The sequence below is a fragment of the Crocodylus siamensis genome, chromosome 7 (assembly GCF_052110815.1).
Source record: "Crocodylus siamensis isolate JL-2025a chromosome 7, ASM5211081v1, whole genome shotgun sequence".
Taxonomy (NCBI): Eukaryota; Metazoa; Chordata; order Crocodylia; family Crocodylidae; genus Crocodylus; species Crocodylus siamensis.
In genome coordinates, this window is record NC_143401.1 from 82,277,844 (window position 1) to 82,296,940 (window position 19,097).

At 44.6% G+C, this 19,097-nt stretch overlaps 1 protein-coding gene across 1 annotated transcript in view; it reads right to left on the reverse strand.

The window, feature by feature from the left end:
• Positions 1 to 2,787: 2,787 nt before the first annotated feature.
• The window catches only part of BTBD16 (BTB domain containing 16), a 55,338-nt gene continuing 39,028 nt past the window's right edge, over positions 2,788 to 19,097 (reverse strand). Inside the window, exons 12-18 of the mRNA XM_090058729.1 lie at positions 16,358 to 16,460; positions 15,531 to 15,639; positions 14,002 to 14,084; positions 12,309 to 12,386; positions 11,007 to 11,105; positions 7,004 to 7,192; positions 2,788 to 6,088 (exon numbers count right to left, since the gene is read on the reverse strand). Of these exons, the coding sequence (XP_089914855.1) occupies positions 6,020 to 6,088; positions 7,004 to 7,192; positions 11,007 to 11,105; positions 12,309 to 12,386; positions 14,002 to 14,084; positions 15,531 to 15,639; positions 16,358 to 16,460 (730 nt within the window). The 3' untranslated portion in view covers positions 2,788 to 6,019. The remainder of the gene's footprint in view (positions 6,089 to 7,003; positions 7,193 to 11,006; positions 11,106 to 12,308; positions 12,387 to 14,001; positions 14,085 to 15,530; positions 15,640 to 16,357; positions 16,461 to 19,097) is intronic.

Here is a 19,097-nt window from a genome sequence, read left to right on the forward strand (position 1 = left end):
AGGTCTCCTTCCCTGGAAGGTGGTTCAGAGGAGGTTGAGGTCGTGAGACAAGTGGCTTAGCTGAGTCTGCTCTTCCTGTTGTTGTGCCTCTGCTTGCTGAGGAGGGGTATGAAGCAGGATCTGCACCCGCACCCCAAAAGCAAGGGGGTAGTGTGGTGTGAGATCATTTTGAGGTGGCAGATAATCCCAGGTATGATATCTGCCTGCACTGCAGGCTTAAGACCAGCCAGGGCAAGGAGGAAAAACACTACAGTGCCACAGGGATGTTGATGCATCTCTGCAGGCACCACCCCCTTGGCCCTTTCTCCTTTTCAGCCTGGCATCAGTGGGAGCATGCCCCAAAAGAAGTCCCCCTCTTGCCCCAAAGCCCCTGTTCCCCCAAAGCAGAGGCAGGCCACCCTTGACCAGTGGGGGAAAGGCAAAGACAAAGGGGTGTGCATTCCCAGGGCAAGTGAGAACACCAAGAGCATCAGGGAGATACTTGCTTTGGATGGCAAGCCCTTCTCCTTAGTTGAGTGGCCAGGATTCAGGCAGCTCATCCTACCAAGTGCCCACATGCACCACCTTCAGCAGGACATCCGCTATGTGGCACACAAGTTCCACCTCATAGTCAGGGATGCCTTGGAGGGGGACAGGGCTTCTGGTGATGGTGCTGTCACAACTGGCCAACTCATTTCGAAGTGCAGGAAGGTGGCAGACTACTTACGCCATAGCATCAAGTGGGTCAAGATGCTGCAGGAAAAACAGGCAGACCTGAGTGCCCCACAGCACAAAATCATGCAGGATGTGGAGACTCAATGGAACTCGACATGCCTGATGCTAGAAAGACTGGTGAAGCAACAGAAGGCCATCCATGAGATGGCCTTGCTCAGGGAGAATGGGATCAGTGGCCAGCTTACCAAAACAGAGTGGGATACCATCTCCCAGATCTTAGTGGTCCTCAAACCATTCCTTGAGGCCACTGGGAGTCAGTGCTGGTGAAGTCCTCCTTAGCCAGGTGATCCCCATAGTGAGGTAACTTGAGAACCAAATGGAGAAATTCTGATGTTCCTGGCTGAGGCACGCCGCTTTCACCAGAGGTGCAGGCATTGGTGAAGCAGCTGAGGAAGGGCATCAAGAAATGGTTGGATCCATTGTGGTCCAGTACGGTCCACATGCTGGCAGCCATGTGTGACCTGAGGGTGAAGAGGAGTGCGTGCACCAAAAAAACCCTGAATCATTGGGCGGAGGTGCTGGTGAACAGTCCAGGAGGCATAAGGGCGCAGGTGAGGGGATGTGGAAGAGCAGGGTCCACATTCCCGTGCTACCACTCCTAGCAGCGGCCAATCTCCTCCATGACAAGCACCACCAATGTGGGCCAAGGGCATGGCTTCAATGGTGGGGTCCAGACACACCAGACCCCAGCATTGGGCAGGTAGCACCAAGACCTCAGTGGCTCCCTATCTCAGCAAGGGTGTGGAGCCACTAGACTGCAACCCCTTGGCTTACTGGGCAAACTGCAGACAGATGTGGCAGGATCTGGCCACGGTTGCCCAGAAACACCTGCCCTGTCCACCCACCAGTGTTCCAAGTGGGAGGGTGTTCAGCATTGCTGGGGATGTTGTGACCCCCCACCGCATCTGCTTAGATCGTGGTTTGGTGGAGCAGCTGGTGTTCCTCAAGGTGAATCTCCCACTGCTGGGGTTCTCCAAGCTCCACCTGCAGATGGAGTACACCCTCCTCACTCTGTCCACACCTATTTCCTCTGTCTGCACCTATTTCCATTTTTTTAAAGCATTTAATGCCCTGCTTTCAGAGCTGGAGGCAGCACTCACTGCATCACCAGCCAGCAAGGGAAGAACATGTCCCTGCTGAGCTCCTGTGCCAGGATGAACCTGGAGGTATTGGCTGGGACTATGGGGAAGGAGGTGGCCTCAGGTTCTGGACATGACCACTCAAACTGCACCCTGCCAGTGTTGCCCTGTAGGGTCAAGCCAATGCTCAGGATCTCAATATCATGCTGCTAGACAGGAGGGCATGGTGTACAATTGCACTTGCACATACTCAAACATTAATTAGGTACATACACACACATTAGGTGTATACACCCACACACTAGACATCAGTTGTCAATACCCACACACCCAATACACATACACAGATCACTAATTCATATATCTCACACACCCATGAGTTCCTAACTTGATGTGTGTGTTTGGGGTACCTGGGAGAAGGTTAAGGTGAGAGAGAAAAAGCATAAGGAGTAAGATTGCTGGAACTGGGATTAGAACCAATAAACTAGAGAGAAGCTGGCTGAGGAACTGAGGCTTGGGGTTACTTAAAGTCAAGTGGCCCTGGGGGTTACTCAGGGTCACCTAGTGCCGGGGTGGAAGCGGGGGGGTGGGGGGGAAAGCCCAGTGGCAAAGAGGAAACAGCCAGAAGACAGAGGCATAAAGTTGGGAGATCAGGGGAAAAGGCAATAACAGTGGCAGAGATCGGGGAAAAGGCAGTGGGGGTGAGACAATAGCTGTGGCAAAGATCAGGGGTTGGGGTGAGACAATGGCAAAGAAACACAGGCTTGCAGGGAGAGAAGACCTCAGGACAGCTGGAGGCACAGGAGCATGGGACAGGTATTAGAGGTGGCAGTGAGCCAGAAGCAGGAGAGGAGAAAATGAGACAGAAGTTAGAGGGGCGAGGAGCAGAGATTGGAGCAGGGCTGAAACACAGTAAAGCAAAACCCAACTCAGGGGTCCAAATAACAGTTTTATTAAATGAACACTGTATTGTACAGCTTGGTTCCTACACACACTCACCATGGCAGCAGGAGAAAGAGACTCAGTGGAAGGGTTGGAGTCCAAGTAGGGAAGAGAAAAAGAGTCCAAGTCCTTGGTTGAAGAGCGTGTTGGGGGGTGATAGCTGCCTATCCAGGCTAGAAAGGAGTCTTTGTCCAGCAGGTATTGTCCAGAGGGGGTTGCCAGCAAGGCCTCTGGGTGGATAGGTGGTGTGGCGTGGTGCTGGTCCAGATGGACAAGGAGTCAGTCTTCACTACCTCTGATCTCCTACAGGGAGGGCCTGTCCAGGCAATGGCAGTCTTGGCACAATGGTGGGTTGCCTCATCTTTTGTTTCTTGAATGCTGATGGTGGTTCCAATGGCTGGGTCATTTATCCAGGTATTGGTTTTGATGGTGGGGTGATTTAGTAGGGGGTCCTGCTACCATTGTGTTTCACTCATCCATTCACTCTTTTGTTTCAGGCATTCAAAGAAAACCAATTTACATGGGAGAGGTTACAGAATTGCCACGTACTTACCCAACAAGGCATGGGGACAAGATGGGAATGGATAATTAACATCACTTTACAGACACAGGCCTAAACCATACAATATTTATATGAAACAATAAAAAAAAACAATGCACAAATGATAAGAATACAATTTAAAACAGTAAAAATCAATACAAACATAACACAACACTATTTACAATATATAAAAAAAGGGGCTTATTACAATAATAGTATACAAGAATTTAGCTTACCTAATACTACTTGTAATTACTTATAAAGGGATAGAGAGGGCAGAGAGAAAGTCAGAAACGGCTGGGGAAGGGGTGGGAATGTATTTTAAAAATAAAAATCAATCAATCAATCAATAAAAAAACCCACCAAAACCAAAAACAGGGTTTGGTACACCAGGGTCGGGAAGCCTGATGGGACTGACACCAGGAAATGTCTAGGAAATTGGTTTGTAAATTCCCTTTGAGGATCAGACCTGAGAGACTGGAGACAGAATGGTTCTCTTGTGAGAAACGTGCCCCCACAGGTAGTTTGGTATTCTTGTCTTGTCTTGGATGGATTCTGGTGTGCAGTTTGTGGGAATATTGGAGAAATGTTTGCAGGTTTTGCATTTCTTGTCATGGCATGGCCTGGATCCATTCAGTGTGTTTTGGGTTGTAGGGAGTTGGCTTCTGGTGAGGGAGTTAGTGAGGTTCAGTGCTTGTTTGAATTTACAAACCACTTTTCACAGACGGGACTATGAATTTAATGCATCAAACTCCTAGATACAGAAACTCATGAACATAATATAGACACTGGATTTAGGACACACTACAACCTTCTGGACATCTGACTCCCTAGGTAGCAGCAGGTACCTCTCCACTTTTACCTGCTACATTTCCCCCACCACCACCCCTCCCCAGCCTGTCTTTCACCCTGTGACACCTCCATTTCCATTTTCACAGACTGGTTTCCTTGTCTGCATTACGAGCCAGCTTCTGGCTTCTTTATTCCTTCCATCCAGGAAAAGCACACAAACACACCCTCCAACTAGATGCTTCCTCAGCCTGCCAAAGGGTTTTAAAACCCAAAAGCTCACAAAGAAGAATTTCTCCAACTATTCAGTTGGTCTAATAAAAGATATCAAGGGGCTATGTATGTAGCAGGACAGATGCTAACGAAGGCAGCCATTTAATGTCCTGCTGTCAGAGCTGGAGGTGGCAGATTAGTTTCTTACCAGCCAGCAGGGGAAGAACATCTCCCTGCCGAGCTCCCGTGCCAGGAAGAACTGGGAAGTTCCAAAGCTGAGGCTATATGGGGAGGAAGAGACCCCACATCATTCTGGGCTTGACCTAAAACTACACCCTGCCAGGGTCGGGAGACCTGCTGGGACTGCCAGTGGCACGTCAGTCCCATGAAATGCCAGGACGGTGAACCTCCCTGGTAAAAGGTGGGTAGGAGCAGGAGGTACGTGATAACCTCTAGCCACTGCACAGTCCTGGCTGGGGAAAGCCCAGACCTGTAAGATCTTTGAGAGGGATGAGGATTATTGTTTGTAGTGGAGTTGTGAGGGTGAGAACAGGGGCTACCATCCCTGCAGTTTTTACCCCGCTGCGCCTTACCACACCAAGTCACAGGTCACAAGTGTGAGGTGCAGTTTCCCAGAAACCCCTGCACCTATCTCTTTGTAACCTGGTAGGCTTCATGGCCTCAGCAGGGGCTAGAATCACTCCAAGTTTCATCCAAATCAGGGAAGAAATACAGAGTTATGGGCAGCTTTGTAATTCCCCATTATAGCTTATGGCCGAAATAGTCAAAATTCCAAAACAGCTCTGAAACAGTTTCAGCCGAAACAAAATAGGACAGTGATTCAAAACACCAAAATGAATCATTGTCCCTCTGAAACACTGAATACAAAACAAAACAAAACACAGCTGTTTCAGACAGCCTTACAAAACACCGAAACGAACACTGACCCTCTGAAATGCTAACCCGAAACCAAAACAAACTGTTGGCGTTTTGCACAGCCCTACTAAATATGGGGTTCTGTGCAGATCTGCATGTGGTGGGGATTTCACACCAAGGGCAAAATCCTGACATTACACTAGTCAGTAGAAAAATCCCAGGGACTTCAGTAGGACTAGGTTTTCAACCAGGTGCTTCTTATTTTGTCCATTCTGAATGAAGCTAAAGAGATCTTATTTACAGACAGCAAATGCTGCTGTAAACTATGTAATAGTGTGCAAAGTACACAAACTTTTTTTACCAAGGGTAAAAAGGCATTGGAGGGTAGAAATAAGTAAGTTCCACTACTGACTTAGCTCAGCCCCATTTATGGCTTTCTAGGAGTTGGAGGGGGTCTTTTTTTTTTTTTTTTTTTTGAGGTTGCAGCCCACTTGGAAAATATTATTCATTTACCTTAAACTAAAAAACATTCCATGGAGTTGTGGGAAATACCAGGTCTGAACTCCCTCAAAACTTTCTGCGACAAGATCTAGATCTTGGTTTGTAATCTGAGTCCATATCTAATAAAAAAGGAAATTGACAATTTGCAGCAATATGGGTAATGGAAACAGGCTGTTGGCTGAATTAATTTCTGAAATGAGCATGACTTGAGGAAAGGTTGCAGTTGTTTATTTTCATGCTCTGACAAATGTGGTTAGTTGGCTAAGCAGAATGCACCCTTTACATAAGACATTCTACTAGATGATCATATCAGGTACTGGAATCAGTTCTTCAAGCAACAGAACCCTAGTATACTTTTAGTGAATTAAGACGATGGAAAAAGAAGAGCATACGTCACATAGATGGGAATTGATGGTATCCATGCTTTGAGGACCTACACACAAAACAAAAGTTAGCAGCACGGTATTTATCAAACTGATCATTGGTGAGTTAAATACAAAACAAATAATTATTTAATGTTTGGTTCAGCTATAACATTGCAATATTGATTTCTTGAAATAAAATGGAGAGCCAGTTTCCCTCTAAATGAAAAAGTGGTAACTCTGGGCATTGATGCTTTTTTAGGAAGGAGTGAGAGCTATACCTGGTCTTTGGAGAGTACTGAAGGTAGAATGAAAAAAAGACTTTTGGATTCTGAATTAGCCAAAAGTCATGGTAGGGACACCTGCAGATGAACCACAGAATTCTTAAATGGCTTTTTGCCTGAAGAGAGGTCTTGACATTTAAAGGCCATGTGTTTTCATAGGGATTTGTAATTTGCTCCTTTTATCCAGATAAATTAGGGTTTAGAGGATTAGAGTACAAGACTAGGAATCAGGGGAACTGCATAATGCTGAGCACTTTTGTGAAGTGTTAGATGTGCTCCATGTTCATCTTCATTAACTTCAGATAAAGACTGTTCAGCTTGCCACGGGGATTGTTAGAAATAGTGGCACTGATAAACAAAACATACGCTTTCAGGAAGATTACATTTATATCATTACACTGTGATCTTGTTCCTACTACAGAACCACCTTGAAGCTTCAAGTCAGTTAATTGTAATACACAGATTGCTTAGGATAAGTAAGTGATGCAACGAAATACATATGCCATAAAAGAAATTGCTAGCAGTCTGAATGAGATAGCTGTTTAAACTAACTGCTGCTTACTGGTAGTGACTTTTAAGACATTCATACTCATACTACCTTGCAGGTGTCTATCCATGCAAGGTGGTATGTGCTACCTAAAACGCAATGTTTGTGGTCCCTGTTTACTAACACATAAAACAGAATATTTTCTAAATACTTACCTGGCTTTTGCAGGATGGTTTTGTAACTCCAAATTTTTGGGTAAGTTTATCAGTACTGAATTCCCTCCATTTCCCATTGATCAGGTAGTGTGCTTTTATTTCATATTTAACTTCACGCTCCTGCCTCAGGCTTACACAGTTACATTCAGCAGCAAGAAAAGATAAAACTGGGTCTGTGTGTTTTACTCTCTGGAAAGACATTGCAGATATTTCAGTCAATAACGGGCAGTGTACAATGTGGCAGTGATATTTGCTTATAAAAGGGAAAAATAAAGTACACAACCATGCTAACTGACCTAAATAACAGCTGACCAAGGATTGCTTGAATTAGAGCCCTCCAAGAACATCTGTCTCTATGAATAGTATGGAATTTCATCACTGACTCAACAGGTTGTATGCCGTTCCCTAATTCTCTACTGCACTGGTGACCGTGTCCATGCTTGTGATAAACAAGATGAAATGCTTCTGGTGCTATACTCTAGGTCTGTGTGAAGCTTTGAGTGGCGATTCAAATCGGAGGAGATTCAGCTCAATTCGGTGGCTGAATCTCCAAATCTGAATTGAAGCAGAGGACCAATTTAAAGGTCCGACTCTTCGGCAAAGATTCAGACAGCTTTGATGATTCGGGCAGTCTCTGGTGGCTGCAGCAGGGAGTATCAGCTGACTCCAGATGGTAAGTACTAGGGGTGGGGGAGGGCGATCTGGGAAGGGACCATGGGGGACCCCTGCCAGCCCCCCCACTCCCCCCAGCCACCATCCAACCCTTGTCTGCTCCCCCAGCCCCCTATGGCTGCCCCCACCCACCCCAGTTTCCAGTACTTTAAAAAAAAGCTCCGGCTCACTGGGTGTTGCCAGGCTGGGGGACAATCCCTGCTGCCCTCCACTGTCCCATGCATGGGGGCTCTGTACGAGCCCCCCGATCCTCCTCACTCCCCTGGCTCCTCCACAGGTGCCCTGCCTGGGCCAACTCTGGCCCTTTATGAAAAAAACCCAAGAAAAGCCCCGGGACTCACCACTCTGAGTTGGGGCTTTTTTTTTTTAAACAAAAAAGAGCCAGGAGCTGGGGCAGCTGGGGTAGCCATTGCCGGGCTGAGAGAGCGGGCAGGGGGATGGGCCCGGCTGATTCAGAGATTCAGCAGCAGCCGAATCTCTGAATCAGATTTGGCCAGATCGAATCAGGACAGTGATTCGAATTGGCTGAATCTGAATCCAAACCAAATACTAGCCATTTTGCACTGGCCTACTATGCTGTTGACTGATGGTAAACTCAAGGCGAGTGCCCTGAATGGTCATTAACGTTCTTACAGCTCTTGCCAAAAGTGGCACTTTCTCATGCCAAATATTGGGTAATTGCATTTTGCCTGCCTAAAAACTCTTGTAATTTCAAATGGAAGCAGTTCTCAAGCGATCTTATCCTGAGTTTTGGCATCCTTTAGGACTGTTGTGAGCTATTAAGCAGTTAAACATGTTTCAGTGATAAGTGTATATAGAGGCCCTATATATTTGCAGGCCCTCTGTATAAGATGTCTGAATCCTAGTTTAAAAATCACTTGGAGGCTGATCTGAGTAAGGGGATGCAGGATTAGTTAAAAATTTCTAAAGCACTTGGTAAGCCTTCTGAAAGAAAGACACTGGATTCAAGATTCAGAGTTACATAAGTGTGTGGGACTTAACTGATGTTGGTTGTGTCCCAGCTTTTTATATAACAGGGATAAATCTGGTTGTAGAAATGCAAGTAATTAAATGTCCATATAACAAAAGAAAATAAATTTGGTCTAGATTCTGTACAGTAACTTTGACCTTTCATGTTACTTTGGTGGCGCTCAAACATTTTTCAGCATACCTCCTTAATTGCTAATCTTGGGCTAAACTCTGAAAGTGTGAAACTCCCAGGCTAAGAACAGACAGTCAAAAAGCCCAAGGCTGAATCAATTCAATCTTTGCCAGTTAGTCTAAACTGAACTAAGAAGCAAGTGAACAGACATTCACTTTTAATTCCAGAAATGCAGCCACATGCCTGCAATGGCTCATGCCAGAAGCTGGAGGGTGGTACAGCATGCCTCCTTGCCTGCTGGCTACTGCTGAAGGGAAGGGAGGGAAGCAGAGAGAGAAGCCGAGTGAGGCTTTTTCTCCTTACCCCACTCAAGCAGAGGAGGGGTGCGGCCAGGCCCCACCTGGCCCTCCAAGTATGATATGGGGGTGTTTAAATCACCACCCTGACCCACACTGGCCCCCGTCAGGGTCTGCCTGGCAGGGGCAAAGCAGCCCCTGTCAAGCTTTTCCCTGCTCAAGCAGAGAGCAAGGAGTTGGCCAGACCCCAGCTCGGGCTGGCATGCCAAGGCAGAATGGGAAGGGATTGGTTTTAGCCCCCTCCTTGGCCTGCATGGGACCCCAGTTGGAGTCTGCAGGGGGAAGGGGGAGTTTAAACACCCCTCCTCCCTTCCACCTCATCCTGCCATGCCCCTCTCCCTGCCACTGTCTACTTGAGCAGGGAGTAGGGATAAGCCTGGCAAGGGTTGCTTCACCCCCACCAGGAAGACCCCAACTGGGGTCCCATGCAGGCCAGTGAGGGGGGTTTAAGCCCCCCCTCCCCCTCCTCTGCCTCAGTGTGCTGGCTTGGGCCAGGGCTTGGCCATTCCCTCCCACTCTCTGTTCTAGCATAGAAAAAGCCTGTGAGGGGCTGCTTCTCCCTCACCAGGCAGACCTAGCTGGGGTCCGGACTCGGGTTTCTCCCCCACCCCCTTCTCAGTCAGCTGAAGCAGTGGTAGTGCTCCAGCTAGGGAGCACAGGGGTCAGGCTAACTCTGTTCTGCTGGAGCACACAGCATAGCCCAAGGCTGCAAAGCATCCTGGGATGCTGGAGGACTGAGCTAACTGGAATCAAGAAGGGTTCTGGGACAGAAGTTCCATAAACTGATTTAACATAAATCAGTCCAGTCTGATACCACATCCAACCAGGTTTATCTTAAACCAGTTTCAGCCATTTTGAAAGTGGTTTAAGTGCACTTAACTTTTGCTGTGCTACAGATTTGAACTGGTTTCTGATCACTTAAACAGTTTATGTGTAACTTCTGTCCCTAGCCCTGATGATTGCTGGGAATTTTGACTGCAGGATTACTGTCTGTAAGTATTAGAAGCAATGGAAAGCTCATTATGCTGTAGACTTGCAGGATTAGGCCACATGTACTGTGACCTCTGTATTTACAACCATCACCAAACTTAGTAACGATTTAAAGTGGTCATTTTGGCTAAACAAATGAAGCCATTTAAAGTAAATGGAAGCTAAAAACAAGTCACCGGATTCAGAAATAGAAGTGAGCACCATGTAATAGCCCACAAAGAAAAGTTACTTTTTTGACAGTTTATTAGAACCAGACTCTTTACAGGAAGAAGAACAGTTGAAGTGGTAACTATATCTACCACAATATCATTTTATTATTGATGCTAGGGAGCTTTTAAAAGCACACTTCTGAACATTTACCTGTTACAGGAAAAAGAAGTAGAAGCTATATCAAGTACTGGATCATGCCAATTCTTCTTTGCCCTATTGCTGATCCAGTACAAAGAAAATGCAAGAAGATACATTTTCACGAAAAGGAGTCACTGGTGCATATCTACGGATATTTAGACACTCAGAAACCTATTATTCTCAAAACTGGCCAAGCAAATCATAAACAGATAGTCTGTTTATAGATTTTCCAGTATTTCCTGATTACCAGCTGTTTAAATAACCGAGAAAACACCCTTCCTCCTGGTATTTTAGTACTGCCAGTTCTGCAACTAAAATCATGGTATGTTTTGCACATGTGAAAAATCATTTTGCAGCCAGAAGGAAGGGAACACATGAAGACATTTGTACTGTACTATACCCTCACATAACCCCGCAGTACAACTGTCTACCTTTATTCTTAACCTCAAATTATTACCTCAACCTCAAATTATTATAAGGCAAGGTCGTTTCATAAAACAGAATTTACATAATGCAAATGATGTTTCTGTCTTACTTTAATGTAAAAACTGTACATTGAAGCTTCATGTCTGATTGCTTTTATCTCAAAGAAGAATCCATAAATGGAAATTATTTCCTCATGATATCTTGGCTCCTAAAGGGCAATTAAAATAGAAAAAACCTCTATCCAGAGTAATCTCAAAATTATGTGGACAAATATCACAAAGAAGCCAATAATAGGAAAGCTATCATTCATTATGATTGTCACATAGAAGAAAACAATAGATCCTCCCAAATTATCTTTAAAGTAATAGAAAAGTATAAAAGGAATTTATTAAAACATTCACATTATAACAAATAAGGACATATAACATTGTTAAGTTGAAACCATGCTGTGCAAGGTCGTAAGAGACAGTTTCCTAAAGTCTGGGGGAAATCTTAGGTACGTGGGATTGTCTCTTGAAGCTCGTGGTTTGTGACCAGCTGTTCTGTGCTTCTGCAATCTTGCTAAATTCAAAAGTGTTTCAGCTATATTTAGCAATTAGGATGGAGAAGTATCAGGAGATTAGCATGGGATGGTCAGAAGGCCTTGAACTGTGACAGACTAAAAGCAATGAATCCAGTGTTAAAAGTACCCCTCCATCTGCAAAAGGCCAACACAAGGCCTTTTAAATCTTAAACCTTCAGGATTTAAGTTAATTCGTAGTCAATTGTGACTGTGAATTCTGTCTTGTAGACATCTGGACTACTTCGAACTGGACTCAAACTGTCATACATTAGAGAGATAATCAATCACCCAGCATATTATGTAGATACTGTCAATTCATACAAAGCTTGATTCAGTGTCTGTTGAAGTCAACTGGAAAGTTCAGCTCATGTTGGTTGCAATGGGCACGGTCACACCCATACACTTCTGAACACTCATTTTTGGTCACTGCCAATCCAGACTGGATTTGGGCTAACGACTTGTAAATAAAGCAGTTCCCATTACTATTTACTGCTCTCATATAACCCTATCTATACTTTGCCACTACCAAATTACCCTCTACCTTCAGGGTCCATCAATGTACTGAAAAGTGAGATTTTGAATTAGGATACATATTCTAGCAGGTCTACTCTGTCTCATACTTAGAAAATACTTTTAATTGTCCTAATGAATGTAGCTAGTCCTACTTCATTTGTTTTGACATTAGGAGCTACAGATCTGAGATCCTAGCAAGCAGCTGTCATTTTGTACAGTAAAAAGTATGTAATTCACAATTTTCCAGGAATATGCACATTACACGCATAACATACTTGTTATCCACAGAGAAACAGAATAAAATCTAGATATTTTATTATTTATTTGTTTACATACCTGCTTAAGTACCAGACCAAATCTCACAGCTTGTGTGGAAAAATCTTTCTGGAATGGCATGTCACCACCACTTTCCAGCTGAAAGGAAAATAAAGTATGCCAATAATTATGAAGTCTATGGATTAAAACATTCTTTAAAATAAATATAAACCTAGGTACATCTTTTCTGCTGTTTTCACAGTGAGGCAATCTAATTAGCAACAGATCTAGCACTTGGTGGGCATGTCTACATGAGACACTAGCTGCTCGGTAGCCTAATAATTGTGCAATAAGAGCCACTAAAAACCCAGGTGCGGGTGCTACTGCTAGTAGCATGAGTTTAGAACTATACGGTGCATTAATGAATATGTAGACACACCCAGTTAGAATCTTTCCCCATACTATGAATCAGTAAAGCAATTAATGACAGGAGGCCCAATTCTCTTACAGCTTTGCACCTTGTGTGGTATTTTACACCTCTGCAAAGCAACTGTGAGTGAGTTGGAAAATTACATCTAGTCATAATGGCAGCATTAAACACTTTGTATTGGTAGATCCTGCCACAGAAGGTGTAAGGCAATGGAGAATAAGGACTTTTGCAGGTAAAAAGACTTCCAAAACATTGAGCATTTATGCTGTAAAAAGCTAGGGTAAGAGAGTCTTGATTCACATTTCTATTTCATGATAACTTCACTGGGGGTTTTTTTCACAGCAGCACCGAGTTCCATACATGATATATCCTCATCAGAAACTGTCTGAGATCCACAGTGCTACATGACTGCAACTGCAGCAAAGCTCTTGAGGGAGATGTGGCAGGGGATCAACATGCAATGGAAGTGCATCCTTTGTAATGGTTCAAGTTAAATGCTGTTCCTCTTTTTCCTTCCCCATTTTGGAAGGGTTCTTGACTTTAATGGGAGCTGTATCTGCCTACACAAAACCTGAATTTGACTCCACCTGTGAAAAGTGTACTAAAGCAAAACAATAGAAGTATCCATTAAATTGTTAAAGGTAATAGTATCTCTCCAAAAGAATAGTTGGGTGTTTATATATGGAAGGGCAAATCACCGTTCTTCATAAACTTACAGAAGAATAAAGAAGTCATGGCTGGACAGTCTGTGACATGTAGCACTCATCTATATAATCCAAATTATTTTTCTCATTTCTCTTTCCCTTTACATCAACACACCATACTCTCCTCTATCATACCTTCAGTTCAAATGCAAAGTTTGACAAAGCAATTTCAAGTAGGAGAAATTCAAAGAAATGAGACTACAAGCTTTTTCAAGGCAGAGGTATTCACCTACTCCTTGTTTGTACAAGTTTCTGTACACAGTGCGTGCATCTACATGAGATGACTATGCAGTAGCTGAAAAAATACTGTGCAGTAGCACATCACAGCATGGACAGTGCTAATATGCTACTGCACAGTATTATTAGGCTACTGTGCGGTAGCATCCCCTAAAAGACGTTTGTCGGCATTACTGTGCAATAACTCCAGTTACTGAACACTTATTTAGTACTTGTACTGGAGTAGTAACAACTGTGCAGTAGCATCTTGTATAGACATCAGTGAGGCCCAAATCCTGATTGGACCCTTGAAAAGCTACCTCAGAACAAAATACAAGTAAAAATAAAATAGTCTGAACTACAGCAGCTAGGTATATACTAAATATTTCCCATTTTTGAAGTGTGTAAAAGTATACCAACTCACTGCATGGTAATGGTTGGACAGGATCTGTGTCAGCCATGGCACTGGGAAGAAGTTAATCTTCTGTAAATCCTTTAGATGCTTACCTTAGTGGATGTAGATGCAAGGAGAGAGGATGTTCAATTAATAAAGTTGTAATAGTAAAAGGAAGTAAAACAGGTATATTACTGATAACACGCATGTTTAGACAAAAAAAGACATTGCAATGCATCAATATCTCAGACATACTGCCATGTGTGAAACCCAGGCCTGGAATTTCTCACACCAAAAAAATCACAAACCCCTGTCACTTCAGGGTCCAGCAGAGGGCAACACAAATGGTGAACGGGATGGGGAACATGACTTATGAGAAGAGGCTGAGGGAACTGAGCTTATTTATTCCAGAGAAGGGAAGACTGAGAGGGGATTTAATAGCAGCCTTCATTCAGCTACCTGAAGTGGGGTTTGAAAGATGATGGAGGTAGATTGTTCTCAGTGGTTGCAGATGACATAAGAAGCAATGCTCTCAAGTTGCAGCAAGGAAAGTTTAGGTTAGATATTAGGAAGCATTTTCTCACCAGGAGGGTAGTAAAACACTGGAGCAGGTTACCCAGAGAAGGGGTGGAATCTTTGTCCTTGGAGGTTTTCAAAACCCGGCTAGGGAAAGCTTTGGCTGGGATGATCTAGTTGGGGATGGTCCTGCTTTGAGCAGGGGGTTGGATTAGATGACCTCCTGAGGTCCCTTCCAACCCTAATTTTCTATGATTCTATAATTCAGCTGAAGGAATAATTTATTTGAGCTATAACTAAAAGGCTTTCATGTTTTATGGAGGTAGCCCCCAGAAGGTATGCTGATTCAGCATTGATGATGGGTGATTACTCGCAAACTAGTAAGATTGTCTTCTAAGGATCTCAACAGTGAGTCCACAGGTGGCTCCATAGCCCAATTCTAGATCCACATGTCTTGTTGCAGTAAGGACAGGTGTTTCCAGGAGGGATGGGTACTGCGTTGGATATTCTTTTTGTCTGTTCCTTTTTTCCTCTTCTGCCTGTCAATGAGTCGTTTCAAAGTATTAAGGTCCCTCCCAAAGAGCCTTCCTCCATTTTGGTTGGTCCTGAGCAAGGCTCTCCCAAATGTTGTTGCCGATGTTACACCTCTTAATGTTTGCTTTCAGGGTATCTTTGAAGTGCTTTCTTTGCCCTCCGCTACTTTGCCGACCTTCTTTCAGCAGTGAGAAAAAGATTATCTTTGAAAGGTGGGAGTCAGGCATGTGAATGACATGACCTGTCTAGTGAAGTTGGTTTTGGATGATCATGGCCTTAATGCTGTTGGAATTTGCTTTGGCCAAGACGCTGATGTTTGTGCATCTATCCTCCCAGCTAATCCGTAGGATCTTGCAAAGGCGCTGTTGGTGGTACTTTTCTAAGCTCTTTAGATGCCTTCTGTATGTAGTTCAAGTTTCAAAGCCATCCAGCAGAGCTGGAACAACAATGGCTCAATAAACCAAGAGCTTCGTTTCAGCAAGGATGTCGTGATTTAAGAAGACGCTTACTCAGGCATCCAAAGGCTGAGCTCGCACATTTCAGGCAGTGTTGTATTTCCGCGTCAATGTCTGCCTTTGATGAAAGACGGCTTCCATCTTGGAAGCCGTCTTTCATCATCTGTAAGAGTAAGAGAGTCTTTTTAAATCATGTCTTGGATTCAGCATTACACTTCAGTCAAGTATGGAAGTTGTGACATTGTCATGGGTTTTGCTCAGGATTCTGAAAATATCCATGGAAGGATGCAGTGTAAGGAGTATCTATGGCAGGGTATCTAGGAATAGTCAGAGGGGTCAGGGGCAAGATTTACACATCATTTTGCATTCTGTCTCTGGCATGTTAGTAACTCTCATTGTCATCCAAATGTCCAGTTATTGTTCCTATTTCGGTACAATTATTCCTCCTAGGGTGCTATGTGCACATGCATGTGAAAGCTCTGAAATAAGAACATATTATTACTGGTTTTAATAGCAGGTCATAGCTACACCTATTTTGGAAGTATTCATGAACTGAAGTAGAATGTGGTTCTATTTTGCATTGTTGGATCTATAGCTGGTTTTACAGGAATACTGATGGGAATGTACATTTCAAGGATATAAAAAATTAACTAGTGATAGATATTGATTCTAACTCTGACAAGTGCACCAGACTGTAAAAAATACACTTTAAAGTATTCCTATACATTTTGTGTGTAAGCAAGAGAAATATATGCCTCTGTAAACCAGGTAGATGCAGAGTTGACCAATATAGGGCTTTTATAGATACAGAATTGTTAGCATGATTTCAAATGCATGTTTGAAAAAATGTTAGACTGGGTTTCTTCAGACACAAAACACACCTTTAACTTACTTGAAGTGATTCCATGTAAACGAAGGGATTGAAAAATAGCTATGTATCGCTGTCCTATGTCCCTTTCCAAGAAGGAACATCTCTTGGGTAAACTAAAAACAAAACAAAATAGCAGAAAACTTTACTTAACCTCAAGCTGATTCCCTATCTATGCTCTAAATATAGCGGTTTAATTTTTTGTTTGTGTGAATGCACCTTTTTACATACTAATTTTAAAATAGAACATTGGACACATTAATAAAACCACTTTTACTGCCTGAAGATTTAAAAGTTCTTTTTCCCTGGTCCTCTCATTGACTTTTAAAGTAAAATTCCTAGTGACCTTTTTTCCAAAGTTGCACTTGTGCACTGGTGGCTGGATTTGAATACGATCACCAAATTCTACATGTTCAAACAAAACCTAAACTGCCCATGTACTAAATTAGTTTCATAACAGCTCCCTTCAGGTGACTGTTGCCTTTCAAAAAGAGGTGAAAACAGCATGCAGTGTCTCAGGATTCGGAAAGTGTAACTTACTCATGGAAGATCAAAGCAAGGGATAGCTCAAGACACCTATAATATTTTTTTCATGAGTCAAGAGTTGTAATCCAGACAAAATTATCCAACCCATATCAAACTCCTGTTGACACATTAAGCATTTCCAGGTCAAGCCACTTTTGCCATCCTCCCTGTTAAACAAACCTAACAAACAGTTTGGACAGTTTTAAAAACTTCCTTTTCTCTTTCCTTGTCTTCTTATCTCTTCATTCTAAAGCTCTTTTTAATATCATGAGGTCAAATGTGCAGAACTTAGTGAGGAATATTATATTTAAAATCTCTCTCAAAATGACCCAAAATATCTTTTCAAGGCTTAAGACTATTAGGCCACATCCAGACAAGTGTGGCTATGTGGTGCTGCAAACACATCTGTGGTGTCACATGCCACACATTCAGATTCAGATATCCAGGGGTCAAAAAAACCAGTGGGGAAAAAAGGTGGAGCAGAGCATGCATGGGCAGCACGCGCTGCTCAAAAGTGGAGACAGCCTAGTCAGAACCATGGGTGTTCTCCAAGGACAACTAGAGGTGGCACAAAGTTTGCTGCTGCTAGTTGTCCCATGGGAACCAAACGTCCACACCATTTGTGGACACGGCCTTACAGTTCAAAGGTTAATGCAGGTTTGGCCCTGGTTCAGATACCATTCCAAAACTTCTCTTTATTTCTCTTCTCTTAATCTTTGTTTTGCTAAGATAAGCTCCTTTAAATCTTCTTTCATAAAGCAAGATCTAGGGGTGCACCGATAGAGATTTTTTGGGCTGATACTGATGGCCAATTTTTAGCAAGCCATATCAGCTGATACCAATCCAATTCCAATATGCAGCTGAGCAGCGTGGAGAGCAGTGTCCGGGGGAAGGGGCAAGGACAGATCCAGTGAGGGAGGAAGTGGGGCTGGGGCAGGGGTAGGGGCAGGTGCTGCACAGCTAGGGTGGGGTGTGAGATGGAGCTGGGGAGGCATGGGGAGGGGGCTGTGGCTCCCGCTGTTGCATGCACCCCAGGAGGGCATGGCAGGGTGCGTGTCCTGCATGTGCATGCAGGGTGAGGGTGGCCTCCTGCTGCAGACTGGGGCCAGGGGTGGTGACAAACTCTTTCCAGTGGGGAGGGGTTGGGCTGGAGCTATGATGGGGGCAGGCAGTGGTAGCACTGGGAGGGGATTACAGATTTGCAGCCACCCCAAAATTCACCATTGCTTCCCCAGTGCCACCTTCCCAGCACCACTGTTGCTTGCCCTGAGCACAGACTGGCCCAGCCCACCATTAGGAAGAGTCCAGTGCACCCCCCAGCCCTAGGAGCAGCCCACCCTTGCCCCACACAGATACAGAGCCACATACCCCTCATGTCATCCCGAGGTGTGTACAGCAGCAGGAGCTGACCTCCCTGTGCCCCCTGGATGAGCTGCTAATGGCTCCATTCCACGCCCCACCCCAGCTATGCAGCACCTGCCTCTGTCCCAGCCCCAGCCCCAGCCCCAGCTCCACTCCCTCCCTCACTGCTGGGGCCTCATCTGCCTCACGCCCCTTCCCTCACAACAGATTTACCAGCCACACCTGGCTGCTTGCATGCTGCACTGTGGCTGCACACATCCACAGGGCATTAATTGGCCACATTAGCCAAAAAAAAGACAATTGCCAATATGAGACCAATGTATCGGTGCATCTCTAGCAAGATCTCCATTCCTTCAGCCATTTTAGTGGTCCTTCATTGTATCTGTTCCAGTTTATGTTTTTTGAACATCAGTGACCAGAAATGCACAGTGTTCTAAGCACAGTTTTATCAATTTGTTGTACAGTGGTATCAGTAGACTAAACAGAACTGTCAAAGAACCGGCTACCTATCCAGAGGATTTATTGGTACTTTAAAAACTGAAATTGCATTTCTCTCTATATTTTCCAAGTAGTTGTTAAGTTGTTACCTCCACAGCCGGAGGTAAGCGGGCTCGTGGTGGGAAGGGGTTAACTCCTCGCTTGCTGGGAGGAGGCTGCTGCCTGCTGCCGGCTGGGTCAAGCCCCCACCCAGGCCCCTACTTGGCCCAGCCCCCCCAGGGAGCCACGCGACCGGAGCCGCGCGAACAGGCTGCGTAAACAGGCGCTTGAGTTAGCGTGGAGTTTGCGCAGGGGAGGGCGTGGGAGGGCATGAGACCCTGCCTGCGACCCCCCACCCAGCCATAGCCAGCCCCAGCCGTAGCCAGCCT